Source organism: Trichoderma harzianum (genome assembly GCF_003025095.1).
Source record: "Trichoderma harzianum CBS 226.95 unplaced genomic scaffold M431scaffold_29, whole genome shotgun sequence".
NCBI classification, from domain to species: domain Eukaryota; kingdom Fungi; phylum Ascomycota; class Sordariomycetes; order Hypocreales; family Hypocreaceae; genus Trichoderma; species Trichoderma harzianum.
The window spans coordinates 81456-107500 of record NW_020209277.1 but is presented as its reverse complement, the minus strand read 5'-3'; the positions used below and the strand labels follow the sequence as shown (position 1 = coordinate 107500).

The 26045-nt window shown below is 47.9% G+C and overlaps 12 protein-coding genes across 12 annotated transcripts in view; 7 read left to right on the top strand and 5 right to left on the bottom strand.

Moving 5' to 3' along the window:
* The window catches only part of M431DRAFT_100838 (hypothetical protein), a gene marked incomplete at both ends in the record, with an annotated part of 1536 nt that extends 481 nt beyond the window's left edge, over positions 1–1055 (bottom strand). Inside the window, 2 exons of the mRNA XM_024911264.1 lie at positions 1–237; positions 355–1055. The exon at positions 1–237 is cut by the window's left edge and continues 481 nt beyond it. Of these exons, the coding sequence (XP_024767738.1) occupies positions 1–237; positions 355–1055 (938 nt within the window). The remainder of the gene's footprint in view (positions 238–354) is intronic.
* Positions 1056–1812: 757 nt separating this feature from the next.
* On the bottom strand, positions 1813–3525 carry M431DRAFT_513974 (hypothetical protein). The gene is made up of 4 exons (XM_024920131.1): positions 3338–3525; positions 3252–3258; positions 2873–3186; positions 1813–2817 (listed from the first exon to the last, which is right to left on the bottom strand). Exons 1-4 carry the CDS (start codon positions 3368–3370, stop codon positions 2065–2067), a joined length of 1107 nt encoding a protein of 368 aa, XP_024767737.1. The 5' UTR covers positions 3371–3525; the 3' UTR covers positions 1813–2064.
* Positions 3526–3981: 456 nt separating this feature from the next.
* On the top strand, positions 3982–6332 carry M431DRAFT_100811 (hypothetical protein; the record flags this gene model as incomplete). Its single annotated transcript, XM_024911260.1, has 3 exons — positions 3982–4026; positions 4097–6045; positions 6125–6332. 3 exons carry the CDS (start codon positions 3982–3984, stop codon positions 6330–6332), a joined length of 2202 nt encoding a protein of 733 aa, XP_024767736.1.
* A 422-nt stretch (positions 6333–6754) lies between these two features.
* Positions 6755–7381, bottom strand: M431DRAFT_100842 (hypothetical protein; the record flags this gene model as incomplete). Its single annotated transcript, XM_024911265.1, has 1 exon — positions 6755–7381. A coding segment is annotated over one exon (627 nt), but the record flags the coding sequence as incomplete, so codon positions are not given.
* A 1166-nt stretch (positions 7382–8547) lies between these two features.
* M431DRAFT_11211 (hypothetical protein) lies at positions 8548–11951 on the bottom strand (the record flags this gene model as incomplete). Its single annotated transcript, XM_024911819.1, has 3 exons — positions 8548–9195; positions 9253–10795; positions 10861–11951. The coding sequence occupies 3 exons, from the start codon at positions 11949–11951 to the stop codon at positions 8548–8550; spliced, it is 3282 nt and encodes a 1093-aa protein (XP_024767734.1).
* A 292-nt stretch (positions 11952–12243) lies between these two features.
* On the top strand, positions 12244–12694 carry M431DRAFT_128921 (hypothetical protein). Its single transcript, XM_024912384.1, has one exon. The coding sequence runs from the start codon at positions 12310–12312 to the stop codon at positions 12571–12573; it is 264 nt and encodes an 87-aa protein (XP_024767733.1). The 5' UTR covers positions 12244–12309; the 3' UTR covers positions 12574–12694.
* Positions 12695–12792: 98 nt separating this feature from the next.
* Positions 12793–15113, top strand: M431DRAFT_100793 (hypothetical protein; the record flags this gene model as incomplete). Its single annotated transcript, XM_024911255.1, has 3 exons — positions 12793–13067; positions 13136–14375; positions 14442–15113. 3 exons carry the CDS (start codon positions 12793–12795, stop codon positions 15111–15113), a joined length of 2187 nt encoding a protein of 728 aa, XP_024767732.1.
* Positions 15114–15464: 351 nt separating this feature from the next.
* On the top strand, positions 15465–16534 carry M431DRAFT_513970 (hypothetical protein). Its single transcript, XM_024920130.1, has one exon. The coding sequence runs from the start codon at positions 15531–15533 to the stop codon at positions 16386–16388; it is 858 nt and encodes a 285-aa protein (XP_024767731.1). The 5' UTR covers positions 15465–15530; the 3' UTR covers positions 16389–16534.
* An 83-nt stretch (positions 16535–16617) lies between these two features.
* M431DRAFT_100908 (hypothetical protein) lies at positions 16618–17682 on the bottom strand (the record flags this gene model as incomplete). Its single annotated transcript, XM_024911271.1, has 1 exon — positions 16618–17682. One exon carries the CDS (start codon positions 17680–17682, stop codon positions 16618–16620), a length of 1065 nt encoding a protein of 354 aa, XP_024767730.1.
* Positions 17683–20094: 2412 nt separating this feature from the next.
* On the top strand, positions 20095–21876 carry M431DRAFT_547436 (hypothetical protein; the record flags this gene model as incomplete). The annotated part of the gene is made up of 3 exons (XM_024921247.1): positions 20095–20269; positions 20435–21167; positions 21251–21876. The coding sequence occupies 3 exons, from the start codon at positions 20095–20097 to the stop codon at positions 21696–21698; spliced, it is 1356 nt and encodes a 451-aa protein (XP_024767729.1). The 3' UTR covers positions 21699–21876.
* A 312-nt stretch (positions 21877–22188) lies between these two features.
* Positions 22189–22833, top strand: M431DRAFT_488003 (hypothetical protein; the record flags this gene model as incomplete). The annotated part of the gene is made up of 3 exons (XM_024916522.1): positions 22189–22222; positions 22325–22648; positions 22709–22833. The coding sequence occupies 3 exons, from the start codon at positions 22189–22191 to the stop codon at positions 22831–22833; spliced, it is 483 nt and encodes a 160-aa protein (XP_024767728.1).
* Positions 22834–24138: 1305 nt separating this feature from the next.
* M431DRAFT_100953 (hypothetical protein) lies at positions 24139–25685 on the top strand (the record flags this gene model as incomplete). Its single annotated transcript, XM_024911273.1, has 3 exons — positions 24139–24337; positions 24420–25443; positions 25502–25685. The coding sequence occupies 3 exons, from the start codon at positions 24139–24141 to the stop codon at positions 25683–25685; spliced, it is 1407 nt and encodes a 468-aa protein (XP_024767727.1).
* Between the last annotated feature and the right edge of the window lie 360 nt (positions 25686–26045).

The window sequence follows — 26045 nt, the reverse complement described above, 5'->3', positions numbered from 1 at the left end:
CATGGGGGGACTCTGGCTTCGAAATCAGGCCGTAGTCTAGGTAAGTAGTCGAAAGGGTGAGCGTCCTCAACGTGCCACGGCGGCGAGCTCTGCGTGATGTCGACCCAAGGAGAGATGCAAGAAACACCCGCCGGCAGAGGGACTTTTCGCTTTTCGCCGTACCACTGGATGTCAATATCTCGATGGTGCAGCTGAAGAATGAGCTGCGATAGCGCAAAGGCTAGGTTCCCACCGGCGCTGTATCACCAAAATGAGAAACAATCGGGTCAGCCACATGTAGATAGTAGATGATAGTCTTGACGTGGAATGTTGCACAGCATCAATTCTTTGCCAAATGCAGAAGCTTCAACATACCTGTCTCCCGCAATAACGATATGCTCCGGTTCCACAGCGTCGTGATAGGCGTCCGGAGGCGGATACAGCAAGGTAAAGTATGAGACGAGGGCGTCCAGCAGCGCGCTTGGGAACGGATCCTGCGGCGCCAGTCGATATCGCACCGAATAGCATCTTCCCTTGATCAGCTTGGCCAGCTTCTTGACGAGGGGACGGTGTGTGGCGGGATCGCAGAGATAATATGCGCCGCCGTGGAAGTAGAGCACCGTGGTGGGCTCTTTGCACTCTTTCATGAGTTGATGGTATTTGGCGGATTCTGAAATGTTTGGTAGAGGCTCTCTCTTTGAAGCTGCGGCTCTGTATCCCGTCCATTCTGCTTCTACGGGTATGAGCTCGGGAACTCTAGTGTTGCTTCCTCTAATGCCTTCATCTCTCATGCTGTACATGACATTGAGCAGCGAGTCTCTGATATCGGTCTCGGGAGGCGGCGGCGAAGCGTATAAGCTGATCCATATCCTTCCCTTAATCTCCTCGTTGCGCGTAGTGAGTTTCTGGCTGTAGGAAATCGAGTGTGGATTGGCAGGTGTCAAGACGGAGCGCATCAGTGAAACCACCAGGTTGGACTGCAGATCGACGTATTTGGATGGTTCTGAGAGCTTTAGGACGTGTAATATAGCTACTCGGGTAAGAAGAGGGAGTTTGGAGAGTAAGATGAAGAGCATTCTGAGGTTGGAGGTGAGTTTGGCGGTCATGGTTGGCGCTGGCCGAGCCGAAATTTGTGGAGGAGGGTCATTCATTGTGCCGAGGAGGAATAATAAAATCGTATGAAGGGAAGAAAGGGAATGGAATGTAAGAGGCTTAGGTAGTAGTGGCCAAGTCTCAGGTTTGATAGAGAAGAAGGAGACTACATGAATTCTTGTTAGATAGGGGGACAATTATATTGAGTGAGTGAGGTGTCTCTATGTGGAAAGTCGGGCGATTGGCTATTTATTAAAAGTACGAGTCCAGCACGTAATCGATTCTGCCATCAACAATCGCAACGCACGGCTCGCATAACTCGGGGGATGGACCGGCACGTGGGTACAGCAGCCATTGGTTGGCTCCATTCCATTAGTTGAGACGAAATCCGCACGGTTGATTCGCCGCGTTGGTGGCGGGAGTAGATAAAAAGATAAAGAGATACAAAGAACCAACCCTCCATATCAGTTTAGTTAGTCTGCTGTATCTGGGGCAATGCTTGCGAGAGGTAGCATCGAATTGAATCCGGCTGCTCAAATCAAGCATCCCGCAAGCACAAGTACTTACATGTACAGACAGATCGATCTGGGAACAGGGATGGAAAACGGACGGCTTCAGTTAGCGCTGCATTAGTGAGCGCAGGCGGGAGGGACAATAAGCCCGAACCTCGGCCCGCCTCTTTCATCTCACTCGGGCAGTCTTAATACAACCACCATGCAGTCATGATAGCATAGGTATGTAGGTAGCTTCTTCTTTTTCTTCTTCTAATAATAATAATAACATGAAACCGAACCGGGAAATAGATAAAACAGTATATGTGGTCCATTTGATATTAAATACATAAAAAACTTTGACAGAGCAACCAACGCTCCGGCCGTTATCCAATCGATGTCTGCATTGTCCCTTTATCCGTACGTACGTAGCGCAACAATAACCGCAAGTTGATCAAAATCGTACAATGCATGGAGAATCTCAAGTCAAGCAAGCAATTATTTACGAGCTGCTGGCCGCGGCCTCGGTGGTGGCCTTTTCGGGCTCCTTGCCCGACGAGGAACCAGCTGATCCGGCATTCTGGTTGGCCATGGCCATCTGCCATGCTGGGATTGACGCCTTGGCTCCGGAGCCAACGGACAGGCCAGACGCTCTGTTAAATCTGTTCTGAGCCGGGCCCTTGCCAGCATCAGGCTTGGGAGTGCCGCTCGCTTCCGCAGCGCTGTCGATGGGCGGGGGAGTTACTGATTGGCCGGGTGCTGTCGTGGGTGAAGCCGCCCCGCTAGTTCCGTTGACGCCATTCGATCCGTTGACACCGTTGACTCCATTGTTGCCTCGGAAGTAGCCGCTCGACATAGAGTTATTTGAGTTAGCATTCATCCTCTGTGACACAAGAGTCTTGAGGCTGGCAAGTTCAGTGTTGATTTCGGCAAGTCGGTTGTCGGTGAGCTCCTTTTGGTTGTTCATTGCCCTTGGGATGGCGTCCTTAAGGCTCTGTACTTCGTCGCGAATGCGCTGCGCGTCGTCTTCCCGGCGCTTGTTTGCTGATTTCAGCTCCGTCATGATCGTGTCCAGGTCCGCCAGGGTAATATCCAATCGTTCTGTCCGCTGCTTCTCGGCATCCTTCAGCGCCTCTGTGTCCTTTGACAGCTGCTCAACCAGGGAAAAGGCCTTGTCAAACTGCTCCTCGATCGACTTCTTGTCCTGCTCCAGCTTTTCAGGGGTAGGTGGCGCTACGAGGGGGTAGACATAACGCTGTGATTCATGTCAGTATCGCTGTAGTGAAAGACGCGCGTAGGATTCTTTTTACCTTGCCCAGTGAGTACAGACCATAGCTGACTCCTCCAACCACGGTTGCCATGATGAACCAATCTCTCCAATCCCGTTGTGTTGACGCAGGCGGCTGCCACGCATACTGGGGGTAGGATTGGTAATACTGCTGAGGAGGACCCTGAGGAGGACCCTGGGGCGCGCCAGCATAGGGAGCCCTAGGAGCTACCGCGCCGGTGCCACCCCCAGCTCTGGCAATGGCGGCATCAATCTCCTCCTGTGTCAGATTCTTGGTTCGAAGAAACGAGATTTTGTTCTCGACGGACGAGGTGGCAACGCTGGGATCTTGTAGAACTGCTTTATTGTTAACATTGCGAAGGTGGAAGTGAAAGTGATCGATGAATCGAGTCGAAACTAACATTGCGCCTGGGAATTCGACAGTCAGCCAAGAGATGAACCCATGATTGTCAATCACAAGGACAAGGAGATGGAACGCATCACTTACTGCAGACGCCACGATTTCCTCGCGTATCGCCATGATGATGGATCGGGATGCTCACTCAGAGCCTCGGCGCCTCAGAGAATCACCTGAATCAACTGAAAGACGCAGCTTCAGGGGAATCACGATGGATGTCGACAATGAGAATGAAGGAGAGGAAGAAGGCAGATGCGACTGTCCGAGTATGTTGAAGCTCGGTAATTGTGGAACCGGCATGGCTGGGCTGGGCTGAGCTGAGCGCGGTCGCAAAGTACAGTACGTACCGAAAACATGCTGGGCCGAGGCAACGGTACGTACTCGCTCCTGTTATTGGCTACCGGGCTGCGCGCAGTAAATTGGCCCCATTTGCAGGTACTCTCCAGACAACTCTGCAATCACGTGCGCATGCGTGTCAGGTCATTCGCGCTAGGCCGCACTGGGCCAATCAGGCATTTGTTTACTTTCTCACCGAGCAACTGCCTTATCTTTTCCCCCCAATCCCGTGGCCCCACGAAAGAACTGCTTCAAAGCTTCAGGATACGCAGCCCGCCTTGTCGAGTTTTGATCTCGTGTGTCTTTCCCCCGAAATTGATCGCTAAACGCACTGCGACTCGCCTCCTAGCTGCTCGAATACCGTCGCATCACCAACAGCAGAGGCCCGACCGCCTATAATGTCTCAAGACACGGGCCTGTGGAGCGTCCGCAGGAAAAGAGAGGTAGGTTCCCTTTGTCGCAAGAGTGGGAAATCTGGAACATCGTCGCATCGTCCGCTGACCGACGCTGTAGACGCTCGGCGGCCTCAGTACAAATAGCGGCATCCCGGCGCCAGGGTCGACAATGAAGCGCCAGAATCAGGGACCCTCCACCTACGGCACCGCCCACGGCCGCTCCATGTCGGGATCTAGGCACTCCCTGGCTGTGACGCGCCCGAACCAGCCAATGTTCCAACGCGCATCGTCCGGCGCAAACCTGGGCGACATTGGCCTGTCCTCTATCAAGCGAACTTCTTTTCAGCAGCCCAGAGCAACATACAACCCGGGCGCCTTTACCCCGTTGGCTGCGAGGCCGTCAACGGATAGCGATAGACGGAGCAGCGTATACCGTCCACGGCAATCCACAGTCGGCCCCGTGAGCCACCAGAGCTTTTTCCAGACCACGCCCCAGGCAGCCGGCGTCCCTCGCGATCCGCGGCCGCTGAGAGACCGATCCTTCCAAGCCCGAATCGCCCAAGAGCTGATGGACTACATGGTGCAAAACAACTTTGAGATGGAAATGAAGCATTCGCTATCACAAAACATTCTCAAGTCGCCGACGCAGAAAGACTTCAATTTCATGTTCCAGTGGCTCTACCATCGGATCGACCCCAGTCACAAATTCCAGAAGAATATCGACCAAGAGGTGCCGCCCATTCTTAAGCAGCTTCGATACCCGTTTGAGCGCAGCATCACAAAAAGCCAGATTGCAGCCGTGGGCGGCCAGAATTGGAGTACTTTTCTCGGTCTGCTCCATTGGATGATGCAGCTGGCCCAAATGCTCGAGGGCTATGCCAGCAATCGGTATATAGATGCTTGCCTCGACGTCGGCGTCGATGTAAGTGGCGACCAGATCATCTTCAACTTCCTTAGTAGTGCATACAGAGACTGGCTCGCCATGGATGACGACATGGGCGACGAGGATGCCGAGCGACTACTGGCTCCCCACGTTGAGGCCATGGCAAGGGCGTTTGAAGAGTCCAACTCAAAGTACACGGCCGAGCTTGAGATGCTCGAGGCCGAGAACGAGAGATTGTCCAAGGAAATCGAGGATCTTGAAAAGTCCACCCCGGACCCTGCCGTCTTGGATAACCATTTCAAAATCATGGAAGAGGACCGCATCAAGTTTGAAGACTACAACGAGCTCGCCGTTCAGCGATCAGAAAAATACGAAGCCCGTATCCAAGTGTTACAAGAGGAGCTAAACAAAGTTGTAGAAGAGCTGAAAGAAGCCGACGAGGAACGAAGAGGACTCCAAAGAGCTGTTGACGCCCAGGGCATTAGCATGCAGGATATTGACCGCATGACTTCTGAACGGGAGCGTCTGCAAAGGGGTATCGAGTCGGCCGGACAGCGCTTGGAAGAGATTAAGAAAAAAGTCATGGAAAAGGAGGCCGAGGCCAGCCGGAAGCTTGATGAGCTGGAGCGCGTGGTGGACAAGTACAACACCATTGCCTACCAAATAGCCCTCATACCAGCTACCGCAGCCAATGCTAAAGGCAGGGACTACGAGCTGCAGGTTATCCTCAACGAAAACGAGCTGAATTCATCCAACTGGAAGAGCTCCAGCACAACACATACCCCGGCGACAGACCGACTATTGGTTGATGCCACAACCGGCTATCAACCAGGACACGTCCTTAACCTAGATCTCAGGGGCCAAGTCCGCGGCAGCTTCATAGCTTTGCGAAAGGAGATTGCAGAGCGACGAAGCGTTGTAATGGACGATATGATGAAAGACCACGAGCTCTTGGATGGCATTAAGGAGGCCATTGAGGACAAGCGGAACGAGGTTGAAGCCTTGAATCACAGGGTCAGGGCTGCAGAAGAGGAGTATGAAAAGACGAAAGAGGTTGCTACGGCGCAGAAGATGGGATCCGACGCACAAATCGAAAAGATGGAAAAGGAACTCTCCAGAATGCGAGCCGGCCTGACAGAGTCTGTGCAGCTGCTAGAGCAACGCGAGATCAACACGACCATAGAGTAAGTTTCCGCATGACCCGAAACTCGACCACAACTTCTTGGGCAGATCAGGATGGCTAACATATTTTACCACCTCTAGATATGAGCAGCTTGTATTGCGGGCCAATTCGCTGCGAGAAGAGCTACACACAGAGATTGATCGCATGCTAAACGACGTGATCAAGTTCAAGATTCACGTGCAAAAGAGCTTGGACGACTACGAGGGCTTTGTAGCCGACGAGCTGGAAAAGGAGCTGGGAGGCGACGAGATAATGCAGGATGAGACTCGGACGCTGCCTGATATATAAGGGGGAGAGCTTCTCGATGGTTTTTTTTTTACGAGTTTTGAACGGCATTTGTGATATGAAAATAGCGTTTCTTTTTTCTTATGATGGGTGGAGTTGTTTGGTGTTGGTTGGTAGATTGGTTTTGTGCCGACTATCTTTTGTGTATACCTACTTTTTTTTGGAAGATACCACTAGCAGCTGTTCTTTTTGGTTGAATGAATGATGACTTGGGGGAATGTCTTTACCATTTGTCTGATTACCTAGCATGTTTTGCAACTGAAATCTTCAAGGCTACATATGCTTTCAAAGCCTCTGGTAACCCCTTGAAGAGTACTGAAAGAACTGTCAACTAACTCCAGGAGATACTCTTACGAGTCAATTTCATAGCATCTATTGCGTCTACCATACAGATCAATACTACCTAGTACTCCTCCATTCTATGTCTAGCTGCGCGGGCCGTATGACGATATGCGCACCGTCTCGTCCCCGGAAACTGTCGCAAAATAGCCACCTCGCGGTTTGAACGCCATTGAGTAAATCGTTTGCTTGTGTGCATCCACTATGCAGTGACTCTTCCCCGTTGTCCGATCCCAGAACCGGATTGACCCGCGGTTGGAGGCGGTTACAATCCACCTGTCGTCCGGCGTCATTGACAATGCAGTCAACGCAGATCCAGGAGCTTCAGAGTATGAACGGCACGCGCCAGTGTCTCGATCCCATACTTTGAAGCCGGAATCTCCTCCAGTAACCAAGAACTTGCCATCCGAAGAGAGAGCTACTGACCTGACCCTTTTCCCGTGGTGGAATTTGGCATCAGAGTCCCCCGTCTTCAAGTTCCAGATATAAGCATAGCCATCGTCGCAAGTCGCGGCTGCAAAACAGCTGTCTGGAGATATCTTGACTTCGTATATATAGCCGTCACCTGCCAATTCCTTGGTTTTGACTCCTTGTTCCAAATCCCAAATGTGAACCGTGCCGCAGAAATCGCCGGATGCGAGCAAACGGCAATCATTTGAGACGTCGACTGCAGAGACACCCGATTTATGATCAAGAGAGCGTCGAACAGTTTTTGTTGCAATATCACACACCTCGATTTTTTTTGATGCAGCGTTAGTATTTCGAATTGGTGATTGGATCGATGGGCCTTGCTTACCTGGACGAGTCCGCCGGACGCAAAGATGAAAGATTGCCCATCGGGGGTAAAACAAACGGGAGAAGGTATGAGGGTTTTTACCTCCCGGCCTTTTTGGAACACGATACGTTTGTTTGCAGCGTCGAAAACATAGGCGTTTCCTATGTCGTCGCCAGTTGCAATATACTTTCCGTCATGGCTATAAGCGATTCTGTAAGTTGTAACTACTTGCGGCAAAGTGTCCACGAGGCCGAAACATAGAGGCTCTAACAGAGGGTTAATAAAAGCACGCAAGCCGCTGCCTTGTATTACAGTTTGTGCCGCTGCAGCGGCGCAATCTTCGATGCCGACAGTTTCCTGTAAACAACGACCTGGCATCGAGTCATGCTTTTCCGGCAATCCTGTTAGGATCTGGGGCCCCTCTGGACATTCTTGCTCTTTAGCCCGAGGAATGTGATCGAAGCATTGCTGCGAAAGATCAGAAACGGTCTGAGCGTTGGACATGGTGAGAACTGATATGCTCTGATTGATCAAGAACGAGGTTATATATGTCTCTGATGTCAAACGTGGATTAAAACGTATTGTTAAAAAGAAGAAAGAGGAGAAGAATTATAAGAAAACGTCGGAATGTTTTATAAGGCCGAGTTGAAGAAGACGATTGAGATGTGCTCAGCAAGGTTGGATGGCATTCAGCATCTAGGCCTTTATATACCTATCTGTGTGTAGGGGAAGGAGGATGAGAACAAAGGCTGGGGTTACACCTTTGTTCACATTTTGTCATCAGTTCTTTCAGCATTAACCATCAAGGTACAATGATCAAGCGGGGTAGATTCATCCTGTAATGTCCGGGAAACAAGAAATCCCTTTGTTTTGCTTGCTTTCATATTGCTGAAAAAGAGCAGTAACCGTGAACAAAGGTACTTGTACAAGCCGAACGCAGCGGACTAGTAGTAAATGGTATATATAAGAGCTCTCTGCCCGACTACAATGTTGCAGGGATTCAAGCCAATTGAAGAATGTCTTTATCATCTATATTGGCATCCGTAACGTCTTGATAATCTCATAGTACCTGTGGTATCTATAGTAATATCTGAGTCTTCCCCTCTATGTCTGCCTGCGCGGGCCGTATGACCATATGCACATAGTTCCGGAAAGAGAACCCGTTGCAAAATAACCGCCCAGGGGACTGACCGCCATGCATTTAATTCTTCCTCGCTCGTGTATTAGGTAGTGACACTTTTTTGTTGTCCAATCCCAGAACTGGACCGACCCGTTGGCATGGGCAGCCGCAATCCACCTATCGCCTGGCGTCAGAAACACTGACTTAACCAACGACCCAGCCATGGAGAAAAGGCATTTGCCCGTGTCTTGATCCCATAATTTAATGGAACGACGATTCCCAGTAGCCATATGCTTTCCATCCGAAGAGAAAAATGTGGACATCACGTCATCTCTATCATCAGATATCCTCTCCTGTAAGGCATCCGTCTTCAAATTCCAAATATAAACATCACCGCCCTCTTCACAGCTGGCGGCTACAAAATGGCTGTCCGGAAATATCTTAATGCTGGATATTGTCTTCCTTGTAGTAAATTTCTTAATTTCAACTCCCTGGTCCATATCCCAAATGCGAACAATACCCCGGGAATCGCCGGATGCGAGTAAACGACCATCATATGAAGTATCAAGCGCATAGACACGGCTGTCGTGCATAAAAGTGTGTTGAACGGTTTTTGTATTAATATCGAACACCTAAATTTTATATTGCGTTAGTATTTTGACTGGTGGTCCGATTGATGACTTAAATACCTTAATGAGGTTACGGGATGCAGTGGCTAAAGATCGCCCATCAGGGCTAAAACAGATATCCCTGATAGCTGTCCCCAGGTCCACTTGAAATACTTCTTGTACTGTCTCAACGCCGAAAATCCGTACAATCCCCATGCTGTCTCCAGTCGCAATATATTTCCCGTTATAGCTGAAAGCGAGCTTAGTAACGAAGTCCTTGTACGGCAAAGTATTCATAAAGTCAAAATACAGAGGCTCTAACGCAGGATCGATAAGAGCATACCAGTTATTGCCTAGTATTACAGTTTGTGCCGCTGCAGCGCGATCTTCGATGTTGAAAGTTTCCTGTGCAAGACTCAGCATCGACTCGTGCTTTTCCCGCAATTCTGTTAGGATCCGAGCCGCAAATAGGTGGCCTTTGTCTTCTGCCCACGTAAGTAGCGTCTGGCTTTGATCATCTGTGAATCTTTGGTAGATTTTTGGAGTAAATAGCGCGCTGATATTTATCTCATTGCCCCCTTGAATGATTCTTTGGAGTGGTGTCAAGTCCCCGTGATCCTTGTTATCGACATCACTACCCGACTCGATAAGATGTCGCACCATTGGTATGTCATTTCGTTCAACAGCAAAGAATAGTGCTGTTCGGCCGTATTCATCTGATGAATCTATATCAATGCCGCTTCTGAGGAGCTGTTTGACAATTGCTATGTTCCCTCCCTGGACGGCAGCCATTAATGCTCTTTTTCTTATTTTGCCGCCACTATCAAACGTTTGGCAATCTTCAATCATAGAGCGAACGGCATCCTCGTCTCCTCGTGACACGGCTGCAGAAAGATCCATTTCAGCTTGTGTAGGATCGTTCACACCATCTTGATTAGCGAGATCTGGGCCCGATGACTCGCTCCATACTATTGAAGACCGTCCTTGTGCAGTTTGACGTTTGGAGAAATCTGCCATTTCCCTGTCTTCAAAGTAGCCGTTGTTTGCAAAATAGTCTTCCTCAAGGGTGTTACCATCTTCTTCCGGCAGTGAGTGGTCCATTTTGTCAAACGAAGATATAGAGAGCTCTTTCGCAGACCCTTCTAAATTGTCAAGCCATTTCTCAAGCTGCTTAGAGTTTGAAGCATCCTCTGGTAGAGAAAACGTTCCTATCGGCTTGCTAAGATTTTCTTTTACAGATTGGGGCCATGGAAGAGCACGAAGAGCAAATTCATAAGCATGATGCACCACGTGGTCAACCAACTCTGTCGAGTCTCGTGGTCCGTGTGATGAGCACAGCGGACACGCTTCGAGTCCCATATATCGCACCTCAGCAGAGGAGAGAAGAAACGAGAGCTCGTATTTTGACAACTCTTGTTTGTGTTGAGTCTGTGTGTGTGTAGTTATATCTTCTTCTGATGAAAACGGCTCATCATCTTCGTTGCATAACAGACACTGCCATTGAGGTGAATGATCATTCTCAAAATGGAGTTCCCATGCTTTTCTAGTGGTGAAAAGCTTATCCGGCGTTGGGCACGACTGTGCGATACAAGTGTATGGACATAGGTCTTCGATAAGATGTTGCCTATCCGAAAGATGTGAGATATCTCGTCTGGTTGATTAATGAATATGCAAGAAGAATTGTCTTACCTCCATCTACTAGGACTTGCAAAGTCCTCACTAGGCAGAGATTGACAACAACAGGGACATTTAAACATGAATTGACTTTGAAAGGACGGCGGAGGCCTCGGAAACTCAGTGTTGGCAGCAATGAATGAGATCTGTGAGGGAGCAACGGTTGGTGCGGGTTGCTGACTTTTGGCTAGATCGAACTGCAAAGTCCCCTCAGCTGTTGATGCTATTGTATAGCCAGTCACAGTAGGCGCTGCTGTGTTTTGGACAATTTGTGTTGGCACGTCTTTAGGTTCCATGGATGCAAGAACATTGGCTTGGTCTATCACCTTGGCCCTGAGTGTGACTTTTGCGATTTCAAGAGGAGCAATGTCGAACTGATGCTTATCTGGGGTAAAACTGGTTTGTGCCGTTTTTTTGACACGCTGGGACCTCTTTTGAGCTAACAAAAAGTTATGTCTGCGTCTGAGGTTGGCGTCAACCAGCCTTTTTTGGATCTCGTTCAGCTTCGAGGAAGCGAGATCTTCCATCCTTGATTTAGCTAATTGTTCAAGTTTGGTTTTCAATATGTCGGTCTTCTCGCTTGGCTTGTCTGATGCAGCATCAATAAGCTCATTAACGCTAGAGATTCCCAGTTCAGACAGCTGAGGCTGGGTTTCATTGGGTCGAAGAAGGATCAAACATTCCAGATGCCGCTTGAAATCGAGATGCTCGTCAGGGTTGAATGACTGATAGGCCCTGCGACTTCTCGAAGCTTTGCCGGTTCGGCGTATCGCGATTCCAATTTTCGCCAGGTTTTTAATGGCGGAATCTATATCCAACAATGGCTCATCAATTGAAAGGCCGTTATGGATGGCATCTTTATACTCGTCTAAGAAATCTAAAAGAAGATTCAAGATATTTTTCACTAAATCTAGGTCATCAGGCCGAGATCGAAACCTAGAGTCGAGAGATGCGCCCGACTTGGCCAGGGCTCCGACGTTATCCACCCACAGGTTGAAGCCTGCAAGTCTGTTTTCCAGGTGATCTTGATGATCTGATTCATTTTTCTGGCTCATTGCCTGATGAATCTTGTCGAGGCATTGTTGTGTGAGACTTGAGACTGACATGATGGATATCGTGAGAACTGGTATCCTTCGTTAATGGGGAGAGCAACTCCGGTGCTACCAATACTGAATCAACCCGTTTGCAAAGAATATCAAAGAAGTAGAGACACAGATTAATCTGAAAAGATGTTCTTATTAAATGTCACGAGGCATTTACCTGCATATGTACTCTCATATGTACCCTATGCATTTGAGGCGGGGGAATGAGGAACGAGGCTGGGAGTTGCACCACGTTCCAGAATTGGGCATCAATGCTTCATTGACCAAAAATTTCACGGTCGAGCGGGGTACTATATTTCCGCTTCCTACAGAATATGCCCAAAGGGTCTGTCTTCGCAAGCTTCAAGTGTATGAAGACAGCATGGATCTTTACTTGAACAACCGTGATTGCTTTTTGGCTCTGGCGATCCCCATCTTCAGAGCCCTTAATGATGGCCTTAAAGAGAGGAGCTTTCCTCCAGCACGCCGGCGTATTGCAATGCAGATTGCTACAAACCTGGCCCTGACTGATCACGCCCTCAAGTCGATTCCAGTCTATTGGATCGAGCCTGAAGTTGACGAGCTATGTCAAACCCTTTTAGATAATTTTGTTTCCATGGATAAGGTATGTGTATCTTTCTATTGATATATCTATATAACTGAAGAGCCTTATTTACGGAGAAGTTAGTGGGCTCAACGTTGGCGCTCGAATGGCCCTCTCCATGGTATTCAGGCCCTTTTCAGGAAACAAGCCCATACCACCGACCAGTTGAAGAAAAAGTCCATTATAGCCTTCTTCCAAGCCCCGGATAATGAGCACCTCATAGATATTATTGACAATAATTGCTCTCGCCTTTATAAACTGATGGACAATGGTCATGATGATGGCGGCAGCGTGCCAGCCAACTACAACTCGGGCTCAAAAAACCAACTGGTTGATTTTAGCAAGGATTTATTTAACGCGCTTGAACTGCACATCAAATGCGATCCGAGGAAGCCCACCGGTCAAAATGATCATCTAGGCCAGGCATGGCATCCCACAAGAGTATGCTTGATCGAAGAGGAGCATGACTTTCCCTCCATGAGCCTTCTTATATCTCCAATGCAGATGGCTCACTGGCAAGATTTCCATTTGACAATGTAAGCCTTCGCATTCTTTGCACGACCATTTGTACTCGCTAACGGCTTATAAGAGAGCCAGAGGATAGCACAGTTATTGAAGAAAATGCAACTCCTCAGCCGGCATTTTGCAATCTAGTGGATACGCCGCACTACGCCCGTGTAGAGATTGGCTTTGATCCATCCAAAAGCCAGTTCCAATTCCACAGGAACAAAAAACTCGAAACTGAGCCTGGGCCTGGGCGTGGAGAAAGCCTTGCTGATGTGCTACGCGAATTCCAACTACTACCCAAAGATAAAATCATACTAGCATACACCATTGCGCAGGCTTATCATCACTTCTACGACTCAGACTTGATGCGTATCAAGTGGACGAGCGATAAGATTTGGTTCATGCCTCCTACGGAAGAGAATGATGAGATATTCTTGCGACCATACTTGATATTCCCATTTGGAACGAGGGACGACCCAGAAGAAGATTTTGTAGATGACGCAAGGCTAGTTCACCAGCATCCCCGGATTTTGGCTATTGGGACGTTGCTGCTGGAAATTGGACTTTCCAAGCCTTTTCAATCAATTCCCCAACGCAATAGGATCTCACAAGCCAACCGCGACCATAAAATCGCTGACGATTGGTTAAAAAATTTCAAGAAAGTTGAATGGGGTGGGCTTAAGGACAAATCGATCTTTGATAAAGCGATTGAATACTGCATTCGAGAAGGCAAAATGCTTGTTGATAGGCAGAACAAACTCGGCCCAGTTGGCAAGGCTACAGATTCATCGGCTAAAACATTGCTGGATAAACAACAAGGTATTCTGGCACGAAGACAGAAATTTTACAAGAATGTGGTGCGTCCGCTAAAGTACCTTGCTGAGACTGGCTTTGGACATAAAATTGGAAACACACTCTACATTCGCAGGAAACCAAGAGCAGTCCCTTTGGATACAGAGGTGCCGGGCGAACTATCCAAGCTCGAGGCGTCTTTTCATTCTGGGAATACGGTAAAGCCCAAGGAGTGGCTTAAGGATTTAAATTCCATCGGAACGATAATTGAACGGCAACGGCGAACCCACGAAGTGAAAACGGCGATCCGCGTAGCAATCTTAGATACTGGCAACGACGAAGGCGATAACGGCAGCGCATCATGGCATATTAAGAGTAAACGAGATTTTGTTGACGGCTCGGCCAACAATATGACTGACACATTTGGTCACGGCACCTTGATGGCAAGACTCGTTAGGCATTGTGCCCCTTCAGCTGAGATTATTATAGCCCGTGTGGCGAAGAACACAAAAGATCTGAAAGTTAGCCAGGATAACATCAAAGAGGTGAGTGAACATCATCTACAGCGTAACATATTTGTATCACAACAATAACACTTTGATGTGTAATAGGCAATTCTATGGGCCGGTGTGAAATGCCAGGCTGATATCATTTCCATGTCCTTTGGATTCCCAAGAGATCACAAAGGCATTGATAATGCTATTAGAACAGTCCAGTCGGAACGAAAGGAATCTGTATTATTCTTAGCGAGTGCCGGCAACTCCTCTTTTGAGGATGAAAACTTTCCGGCTCGTCACTCTTCAGTGATATCTATCTATGCTGCCAATTGTCGCGGCACGTTCATGGAGACAAATCCTCGGCTGCCTGATGGGGCCGCTGCTATATGGGGCACCTACGGAAGTGACGTTCCAGACAAATTCTGCGCAGATATACAGGCGAAGCATCCTGGGGTTTGTCAACCCGGATCATCAATTGCCACAGCCGTAGCAGCGGCTATCTGCGCTACCATGATTGCATATGCAGATCTTTTGCCCTGTCTCGAACCATTTGCAAAGGGAGACCATGAATTACACCGACTTCAGCTGCTTCGAAGAAAGAGCGGCATGGAAGCGCTGTTCAAGTCCATGGCGAAGAAAAATGACGGCAGTCGGATGTGGTTTGTAGACCCAATATCGTTCTGGAGGGATACATCAGACCAAGACTCCGCCAAGCATCTTACGAGATACTCTGTGATTCATTCATGTCTGCAACGTGTCAGCTCTCAGCAAGCAAATACGTCTTGAAGTGTTTGACTTATTGGATTTAAGATAATGGTATTCCCAAGCTGCTTGATGATGTCCGTACGGTATCTGGGGTTGCTTTATATACCGGTAGCAATACAATATTGGGACAGTAGAAGAGACTTTTGTTCACTTGAAGTTTATGAAAATTCAGAGCCATTCTTTTTGTATCTATTTATGCATTGCCACTCGTAGATAAGTCCATGTGGTTCTAATACTGCTGTAATACATAATTCCAAACCTGTATTCTGTCCAATCATTTCGCACTCTATAATATAATAGTAGCCAATAGAATCAAGTGGCTAATGCATGTACTTGACAATCAGGCTTTTGCAATCATCACATTCGAAATTAAAAATACCTCAACATTTACCAAACGGACATAATATATATCCACGAATCCGCACTACTCCATTAACCATGGCTCAGCCAATCTGGTTCTTTCCACCTAGCTTCAACTTTCTTCCTGATGGCGAGATTTCATTAGGCTCAATTATACCGCATCCAAACAGGCCTACACTCTCGCTCGCCTCACTAAATTCAGCATCTCATCCAGAAATTGTCCTCCCCAAGATCAATACTTTCACCGAACCTGACCACCTTCACTCTCAGAGCAAGAGTACGTCACTTACCACGCAAGCTTTCCTCAAACTCGTGAGTCTAGCCTTGCCAGTCGGAAACGTGACTGCATCCCGCTTCACCAAAACGACATATGGTAGTGTGAACCTCGAAACGAGAGTATTTGATGGTGGCATGAGTGAAAACGTCTTGAAAGCAATCGTTGGTTTGGCTCAGGTAAAGAAGCATATAGACGGCGGCATCTTTGGCAATAAGCGGCCCGTGTATATCATCTCAGGATTGCGAATCGCCAAAGATTCCTTTCAAGTGACGAGCGAAAGCGGGACGAAAAACTCGACATCAGTGGGAGCATCTACGTCTACAGTGACAGGCCCTCTTACTCTTTCGGGTGGAGGCGATGTTGCTGTCAACAGGGAGCAAAGCAAGAATGACAGTTACAAGACTGCACCCGGTGTTGTGTTTGCGTACAGACTGCATGTCATTCGAACTAAGAGGGACGGCGATGTTGAAACTGAGCTATTCTCTCACCGAACGGCCTTTCTCACCGGCGAAGGTGATGATGAAGACTCTGAAGAAGAATGGGAGCATGGAGAGGTGTCTAAAAATGTGTTGCTCGACGACATGGAGGTTGATCCTGATTTTGATGAATATCCACTGGGTGAAGAAGGGGAGGAATCTTGTATTGCATTCAAACATTAGTTACGACGTTGGAATTCTGACTACAAGAGTTTAAAAGAACGAGACTTATGAGCTATAGATCTTCATATAAGAAGCCCACGGCACTATAACTGCTCATTCTTCTAACTATGGCACAACGAAGATACGCCCACTTCTCTCAGTCACGCCTTTGGTTCGCTACAAATGTAGAAACTAGCCAACTGAAATATGGAAAACTGCAACACCTCTCATTTAGTCCTACCCAAAGCTGCTACACATAAACAGGCCGATCCAAGTAATTTGGGTCAGAATGGACCGCTGGCTGAGGCGCCCAATCCCCCTCTGACCTCCAGTCAAGGGCCATGGCGTTCCGTACGCGCCACTTGTGCATCGCAATTCCTGGCGGTGTCCCCATCATCTTCCTGAATCGTGGTGATTTGCGGGCCTCGTCTGGACAATAGGACATGACATCCCAGGTCCAGTCCGTCTTCGTCTTCGTTTTCGTAGTTTCAAGAACGTGATATGTAGAGATTTCAACAACCCAATGCCCTCCTTTCCAAATAACGTCAATGGAGTAGTCTGTAACGCATATGGGACAGGATAGGACAGAACCGTGACGTCTAGAGAAACAATTCTCCTGAGGGGGGCTTCGATGGACAAGTAACAACCGGCCGGTGTTTACATGACGACAAATAGAAATTATTCCCATGTCGATGCTGTTTCCCGATAACCTACGATCGGTGGTAAGGGTTAAGGCAGTGTAAGAGTGAATTACCAGTTGGTCGTCGACAATCCGAGCGTACCATGATCTAGAATAGGCCACATTTTCTTGATAAGTTGTCAAGGGATGATGAGGCACTAATTGTTCAACCGGATAGTCGTCGCCAGACTTATCGAGGTGACTATTCATAATTTCTCGTGCGAGCTCGAAAGGCACACTGAGCGAATAATCAAATCCTCTCATTGGTAGAGATTGAGGGTCTAGATGTCCGCCATGAAAGTCATTGCAGGTAAAGAATTGGGCATTGAACCAATATTCTTGCCGCAATGGATGATATGCGTCGCAGCTGGAGCAGCAGTAGTCCCTAACCGGGACTCTTCCTAACTCGACTTGGATTCTCTTTTGCTTCGCGATAGCAAGGGGGAAATAGGCATCGTGGAAGTCTGGGCAGACGGTAGCAAAGCAAACAAGAGGAGTTTGGTCAAGGTGCTCTGTGATCATGCCGATGATACCATTACGGATCTCCCAGTGTTGGAGCGGACGGGGTGATTGCTCAGCCTCGGGCTCACGGGGCCCTAGGCAGAAGAGTCGACAGATATTCTTGCGGATACCCATACTAGATGTCAGGCGGGTAATAATAAGGATGAGATAATGCAACAAGAGAATGGATGGGTAGAGTTTATCAGGGGCTCCGTGGGATGGGAAGCAGCTTTATACAGGGAGTCGGGTTGGAAAATTTTTAGAACGGAAAGTTTTCCAACGTGAAAGCCTGGGAAAATAAATGGAAACCCTCAGAAAGAAAAGTTTAAGGCATGGTGGCCACACAGGGAAACTTCATCGTACATGAAAGTTTGCTGTGGTGTCGCGGTGTTCCCCTTAATGCCAGTGGAACAGAAAACCTAAAGCACAGAGAGGCGCACCAATAATTTCGAGCTCATAACCAATCAACATCATTCCAAAGAGATACCAAAGGCTGTAAAAAAATATGGGAGACACTGATTTCAACTATTAGGGGTTCGGAATTATGGAGGCAGAGTATGACATCCGTCAAAATGGACGACGTACGACGTCGAAGGAAGAGAATAAATGAATGTAATGGAGCGAGAAATGGAATCATGTAGAATATGATCTTAATTTAGTCAAATGAACATATAGAGGCTTTGAGGTCTCCTTAGCCCGCCCAACTCTACAACCAAGAGTACATATGATGTATGTACCAATCACCAGTTGAAGACCTGCTACGCCAACGAAAATTGAAGGTCACACCATCAATAGATAAGGAAAAACTAATGTTTCTGTAGAAGGGTTGGAAACTTACATAACAAGATGAAAAGTTCGATTGTAGGAGTGTAGGCTGCCGAGATAAAGTTAAAGAGGGCAGATTAGGTGGAACTCTACAAGGGGCGCTCTAGATTTAGAAAATATGAATCTATGTACATTAGTGAAAAAAGGATAAACCAGCAGATAGAACTAGTAGATATGACAAAAGTACTCCCAGTTCTTTGACAGTAATTTTCGCATCCTGCCATTAAAAATTCTGCGAGCAGATGGGAAATAGTACTCATAAAGGGGTCTCTTTGTTTGGGGGGGGGACTGTCCGTGACTAGGCGCTATCTCGAGCAACTCATATTGAGTCAAGCCTCAAAGGTGCCTTGTACTTAGCATGAAGAGGACTGTCCTTTCATTGGCGAGGTAAGTTCAGCGTCAGTGCTTTGAAACACGCCTCAGCCATCCAGCGTGAGTTTCTGAAAGGATGCCCGCAGTCTAAGATTTGAACATGATATTACTCTATACTCCGTAACCCCACTGACAATACAAAGAGAATGATAAATATGGAGCAGAAGCCTTAGCTTCCTGGCGGCTACAAATATTAACAAAGAGCAAACAGTTCTTTACCGCCGGGGTGTGTCAAAGGCATGCGTCAAAGGCATGCGCTCAAGCACAGATCACGGATCAATACTTGATACATTTACTTTTACTTGCTACCTACATACCCACCTTACCTGCAAACATTTGGAGTATATAAGGCAACCTTTACTCCTAGGACTCGGAGCACCGTGAAACCCCTCTAATTTATTTTTAATCAAGCAAGCCTGATACGACAACCATGGAGAATAAGGAGCCGTCTGTTGAACCGACTTTGGATGAGATAATATCAGGCATCCGAGAGATAACGAGTCGGTGTTACACACATCTGACGAGCCTAAGGGGTGACAGCCTTCTATATCCCGAAACAAACGAGGCTACAAGAAACCAGGCAATGCTCACCTACTGGATTATATGTATGGGTATATCCGATCATGAAACGAAACAATTGGTTGATTCCCAATTGAAGAAGGCGTCCGACTGTAGTAAATTGATTAGCATGCTTCTCACCGCACTTGAGCAAAATCTTAGTAACTAAAATCTTCTACGCCACCCAATTTAAGTGCAAAATCTCTAGCATTTAGTTTAGAAATGATCGCTCAAGCAGAAGGAAAAGCCTCGGTTCAGTTTCATTTATGGATGTCTGCCGGAAATATCATAAGCGCACTCACGGATGTGGCCTATGTTATCCGCCATTGTGGAAGTTGTGACGATATCGAGGATAATAACTCATTGGGTAACTGACGGGTCCGGTTTTATCGCGACACAACATTTGAAGCTGAATGTACATGTAGTTTGGCTATGGAATATTAAAACAATTCAACGAAAATAACCATCAATAAAACTTGATATAAATTACTTGAGAGCTGCGTGAAGCAAAAGTCAATTATATCTTTTCGCAGTCCGACAAGGGAAGGAAACAAGAATGATAAATGTAAAGTATTAGCCCTAGCTTTAGGCAGCTATAAAATTGACAAAGGGCAGGTAGTTCTTTGTTACTGATGAGTATCAAAGGATTAGGCTCGAGCACGGATTAATGCTTGATACTCTTACTTAGGTATAAAAAGCTGTCCTTATTCCTACCCACATGAAGGTAAGACTTAGAGCGCTTCACAAACCTCTGTTATTGTTCCGTTATCAAGCGACCCTAATGTAATAACCATGGAGAACGGGGAGCTGTCCGTTATCCTGACTTCGGATGAGATGATATCAGACATCCGGGACGCCTCAACTCGATGCAAGGCATTATTACACGGTCTGTCAAAGGACGGCAACACCAACGCCGCTGAGGCAAGAGAGGAAATGGCGAGCTTTAATATATGGGTTGCGGATATGGGTGTGTTCGATGAAGGCCGAAAGTCGATTACTTCTCGTTTAAAGAGCGACCTAGTCTGGATAATCTGACTCGACAACTTCTCACCGTGCTCGAGTACAAACTTGGTAATTAGTACTCTTCATGCTGATCTAGCTTAGGTGAGAATTTGCTGATGATTTAACGTAGAAAAGATCTCCAAAGGAGAGGGTGATGAAGAAGAGAGCCAACACGACAGCAAATCCGATTGCTCTTCAGATCGGTCCTCCTCTCCGTGCAAGCTACTCTCATCATCATCTGAAGAATCTGAAGACGACGAAGTACCAGGCCCCTGGACTTCTGTTCAGACCCTCATGACCACTCTTCGTCAGATGGCCGTCATGGTTCGTCGAGTTGGAAATGATCATCGCCAGGAACGAACTGAAAAGTTCAAGAATCTGCCTCGCAACGAAGAACTGTATGAGTCGTTTGAGAAATGTGCAAAGCAAAAGGTCGATCATCTCTTTCCCAAAGCTAGTGCAGCACTCCAGAAGCGCATAGCTCAGGTAATTGCAAGACGCCAAATCTGGTTTGTTTGTCTCGAAGAGCATCAACAGAAGACTTCAAGACGAGGTGAACCGGTGCCAGCGTTGCAACAAAAAGAGCCGGAGTCCATGGAAGAGAAGAGCGCTCAAGAAACATTGCCGATTGAGCATCAAAGAACGACGGACGGTATGGCTCCCTTCACACGTAAATGGAACCCCAACGCCCAACCAAGCGTGACACAGTCAGTCACGATGATGACTACTACCGAGCCAGACACGGAAAATCTTCAACCATCCCAGAACGAGCGTGCGGCATCCACCACATCCGTGAATGTTTCGACGGGAACTCTTTCCTCGATGCCAAATCTGGAACAAGCCAGTGGACCAAGAGAATGGAGGTGAGTACATGCATGATTTTGAAGGTCGCGCTATTTCTTGTGTTCTTGTTCACATAGTGATTCGTCTCACCTAGGGATCATAGTATCCACGACTTCGGGCCTTTCTTCTGCGTAAATGAAACCTGTTCCTCACCGATCAATTGTGGCGATACATATGATGACTGGCTCGCGCATATGCGTAAGAGGCACACAAGACCAGAATGGTATTGCTGGTACTGTCAAGACTCCTCCTCTTCTGGAAACTTTTCGACTCCGGGAGATTTAGAAAGCCACCTCACAGATTTCCACGGAGATGTTCTTTCCAAAGAACTTCGTCCTACCGCCGTCAATCATTCTAAGGTGTACGGTCAAACACTTTTTCAAGAGTGTCCCTTTTGCGGCGAATTTCCATCAGAAATTGCCAAAGAAAACTTAGACCGAGAGGGCCGTGAGATGTACGAAGCTTTGGAGAAACATGTCGGGGATCATTTCGTCTCGGTGTCCTTGATTCGGCTCCCATTTAAATCGGGAGAAGAGTTAGCCGGCGAATAGGACGACACACAATTGGAAGCCAAGAGAAATGATAGCAGCGACCATGAAATCGATGGAAAGAGGTGGCATCTATGAAAGAAAAAGTTCGGACGATGCCCGCAATTGCGCAAATAGTTCTGCCTTGGCCTGCTCAAGTGTTCAATGTTGAGTTTTACGCGTGGTCAGCTTATGTATGTACTCACTTCAGATAGTTGATTCTTTTTCTCATCCATTACAACTACATATTCTTTCTTTTCTTCTTCTCCTTCCTCATCACACAATTAGGCCAGGCCAATTTCAGCGCTTCAAAAAATGTCTCGTTCGCCCTTTGTTAATACCTGAAACGCTAACTATGGTCTGAGAAAATGATATTTCTTTGTACCCCATATGTTAACAGGGAATATACAAAGAATGACAAATATAAAGCAGAAGCTTTGGCGTTTGGCAGCTAAAGCATTAACAAAGAGGAGTTCTTTACTGCTGGGGTGTGTCAAATGCATGCGTCAAAGGAATGTGCTCAAGCACGGATCACGGAGGAACGCTTGGTAGGTACATGCCTCTACATAAAGCAGCCTTTCTCCCAAGATTTGAAGCACCGTAAAACCTCTTCTGGTTAATTTTTTCATCACACGATTCTAACTCAATAGCTATGCAAAGCTCTAGGACGCCCGTTTTCTTACCTCCGCTTGAGATGATAACAAACATCCAGAACATTAGTGATCGGTGTTGCAAATCTCTGGACACCCTACACAGAGGCGACTCTATATGGGCCGACACCTCTGAGGCTGAAAAGCAAAGCGCAAAGTTTTTCAAATGGGTTCTCGAGGCTGATCCACCTAAGGAAGAAGAAGAAGAAGAAGACGCGCCTTGTTCTCAACACTCGCTTTATTCTCAATTACAGAAGGCGCCCGAGTATGGTAAAGCGATTTATGAGCATCTTGTCGCACTTGAGGATAATATCAAACTTCTCAGTGAGTAGAATCTTCCACGCCACCAAGTTTATGGGGAAAATTTCTGACATTTTAGTTTAGGAAAGGTCATCCAAGACCAAAGCAAATACTTGCTGATCTCGATCTTATGGAACTCTTTCGAAAACACCCTGAGCGCACTCAGGAATCTCAGCATGGCTCTTCGCGTATCGATCAGTTACATGTAGTTTCGCTATCCAAGAATGGAAGATTCAAATGCTTCACCCTTAATAAGCAATTAAGAGATACTCAAGGTTATCGGCCGACCATGGTCTTTTTAACATACCATGGTACGGCTTTTAAGGTAGCTAGAGAGAGATTATGCAAATTATTACACACCAATCCTAGGTTTCATTCATTTGGTGATGTCTACGTGTGAAAGTAAAGACCTCAAGTACACGTACTTGTTTCCCCCTCTCGTCCACTACAGCCACACATTTTTTGTCTTTCTTCATCACCACACAATCTAGTTTGTAGTCATTTAGCTTGCTTGCTTGTATTTTCAGCTTAATGCCCCTGGTATTCTCGTTTCATTTTCCTTGCCTTTGTTTCTTTCGTGGGTGATTCCACTGTGATCCCTCTGATTGGAGCTACAATTATAGTCTATAAGAGCTCGTGACCATGCAAATTACAAAGAAGATATCAATATTTACGAATGGGCGTCAATATGCAATCCTGTTCAGATCATCTGATATCATCCAGTTCTTTGTTTGCACAGTGGCGTATCTGCTCAAAGATAACAAGAGTGGGACTGTTCCCTTGATGGCTGTAACAAGCTCAAAAGAACTTGGTTCGATGCTTTGCCATGGAAGTAAAAGTTATAAATAAAATGAATGAATAAACAAGAGAGGAAAAGGCAATCTCAAAGTCAAAGTCAAAGTCAAAGCAACGTAATGTTTGGAAGGTATACCAGAGGTCAATTGATACCTGATGGTACCCGAGGTGGGAGATTCCGGGCATGAAGGAAACATGGAAGTAGCTCCGTGAGGTATTTTCGCGGGGGGCGGTACATGCTAAGGAGCTGGGCACCCGGGCTCCGATTATTTCCCTCGTTCGTTCCCGATCCGATTGCCCGGCATTTGTTGAGCCGGTGAGCATCCTTGCCCTTTTTTTTTTTTCCCGCCGTATTCTTTTTCTTCTCTTTTTGTTCTCTTATACAACAGCTGTCTTCTAATAACAAACAGTGGAATACTGCAATTGGCTTGTACAGTGCACCACATTTTGCGCCGTCCAATTCGACCCAATTGACCGAATAGCCTCACCTCTCCCTTTTTTGTATACAGTAATTACTACTACCTAGTAGACACCAAACAAAAATGCTTCGGAGAGCGTCGGCAAGAGCTGCGTCGGGTGCGATCGCCGGGTCTCGCCTGTGGCAGAAAAGCGCCTCCCCTCTCTCCCACAGCCTCACCCCGCAGAGCATCAACTCCAACATTATTCTTAATAAAACAATCCCCGCCAGCGCCAGAGCCATTCACGCCACCAGAGTCACCATGGCCGACAAGCGAGTCGAGAGCGATGCCTTTGGCGAGATCGAAGTGCCCGCCGACAAGTACTGGGGCGCCCAGACGCAGCGGTCGCTGGGCAACTTCAAGATCAACCAGCCGCAGGACCGCATGCCGCCGCCGGTGATTACGGCCTTTGGCATTCTCAAGGGCGCCGCGGCCACGGTCAACATGCGCTACGGACTTGGTATGTGTACAGGATAGTTGAGATTGGGAAGACACAACACCGTCAGAAGAAGGCTAATGACAACTCTCTTCATCACCAACAGACCCCAAGATTGGCGTGGCCATCCAGCAGGCCGCAAAAGAAGTCGCCGACGGCAAGCTGCTCGACCACTTCCCCCTCGTCGTCTGGCAGACCGGCTCCGGCACCCAGTCCAACATGAACGCAAACGAAGTCATCTCCAACCGCGCCATTGAGATCCTCGGCGGCACCATGGGCTCCAAGAAGCCCGTCCACCCCAACGACCACGTCAACCGCAGCGCCTCGTCCAACGACACCTTCCCCACCGTCATGCACATCGCCGCCGTCCTCGAGCTGGAGCGCGACCTGCTGCCCGCCCTGCACAGCCTCCGAGCTGCTCTGCAGGCCAAGGTCGACGACTTTGAGGCCAAGAAGATTATCAAGATTGGACGCACCCACTTGCAGGATGCCACCCCTCTCACCCTGGCCCAGGAGTTCTCCGGCTACGTTGCCCAGCTCGACTTTGGCATCAAGCGTGTCGAGAGCTCTCTGCCCGACCTGAAGCTGCTGGCCCAGGGCGGCACCGCTGTCGGCACCGGCATCAACACCTTTGAGGGCTTTGCCGAGGGTATCGCCGAGGAGGTCAGCAAGATGACCGGCATCACCTTCCAGACTGCCCCCAACAAGTTTGAGGCCCTGGCTGCCCACGACGCCGTCGTCCAGGCCCACGGAAGCCTCAACACCCTGGCCGCCTCTCTGACCAAGATTGCCCAGGACATCCGATACCTCGGCAGCGGTCCCCGATGCGGCCTCGGCGAGCTGGTTCTGCCCGAGAACGAGCCCGGCAGCAGCATCATGCCCGGAAAGGTCAACCCCACGCAGTGCGAGGCCCTCACCATGGTCTGCGCTCAGGTCATGGGCAACAACGTCGCCACGACCATTGGCGGCATGAACGGCCAGTTTGAGCTCAACGTGTACAAGCCGTTGATTATCCGCAACCTGCTGCACAGCTCGCGCATCCTTGCCGACGGAATGCGGTCGTTTGAGGAGAATCTCGTCGTCGGGCTGCAGGCCAACGAGGAGAAGATTGCCAGCATCATGAAGGAGTCGTAAGTCTCTTTGTTACTCTTAATGCCTCTCAGATTGCACGACTAACTTTCATCATAGGCTCATGCTGGTTACCTGCCTCAACCCCAAGATTGGCTACGACATGGCCAGCAAGGTGGCCAAGAACGCGCACAAAAAGGGCCTGACGCTGAAGCAGAGTGCCATGGAGCTGCAGGCACTGACCGAGCAGGAGTTTGATGAGCTCGTTAAGCCCGAGCTCATGGTTGGACCCAAGAAGGTGTAAAAGCATTCCGGCATAGACAGTGTATCATTAATAGTGTATAAAGCATCACGGCATAGCTTGTATCAATAATAAAAATAAACAATACCAACCAAATATATTGGACCCTTTCCACGTATTAATCTATTCTAACCAATTTATACCACATATACAAATTAACAAAAAGAAGCAATTACACACTGCTTGATTGATGGCTCTGTACAAGTCCAGATGCTCAGCCGTTTCCATTTCCATTTGAGGCAGTTAAACGACCCACTTTATCGTCGTCACTGTCTTCAAGCAAGTGCACCGCTTTGGTGCAGCTGCACGTGACGAACGGAAAATTTGCTTATCCACTAGCTCGATCGATAAGCTTTTCCACCA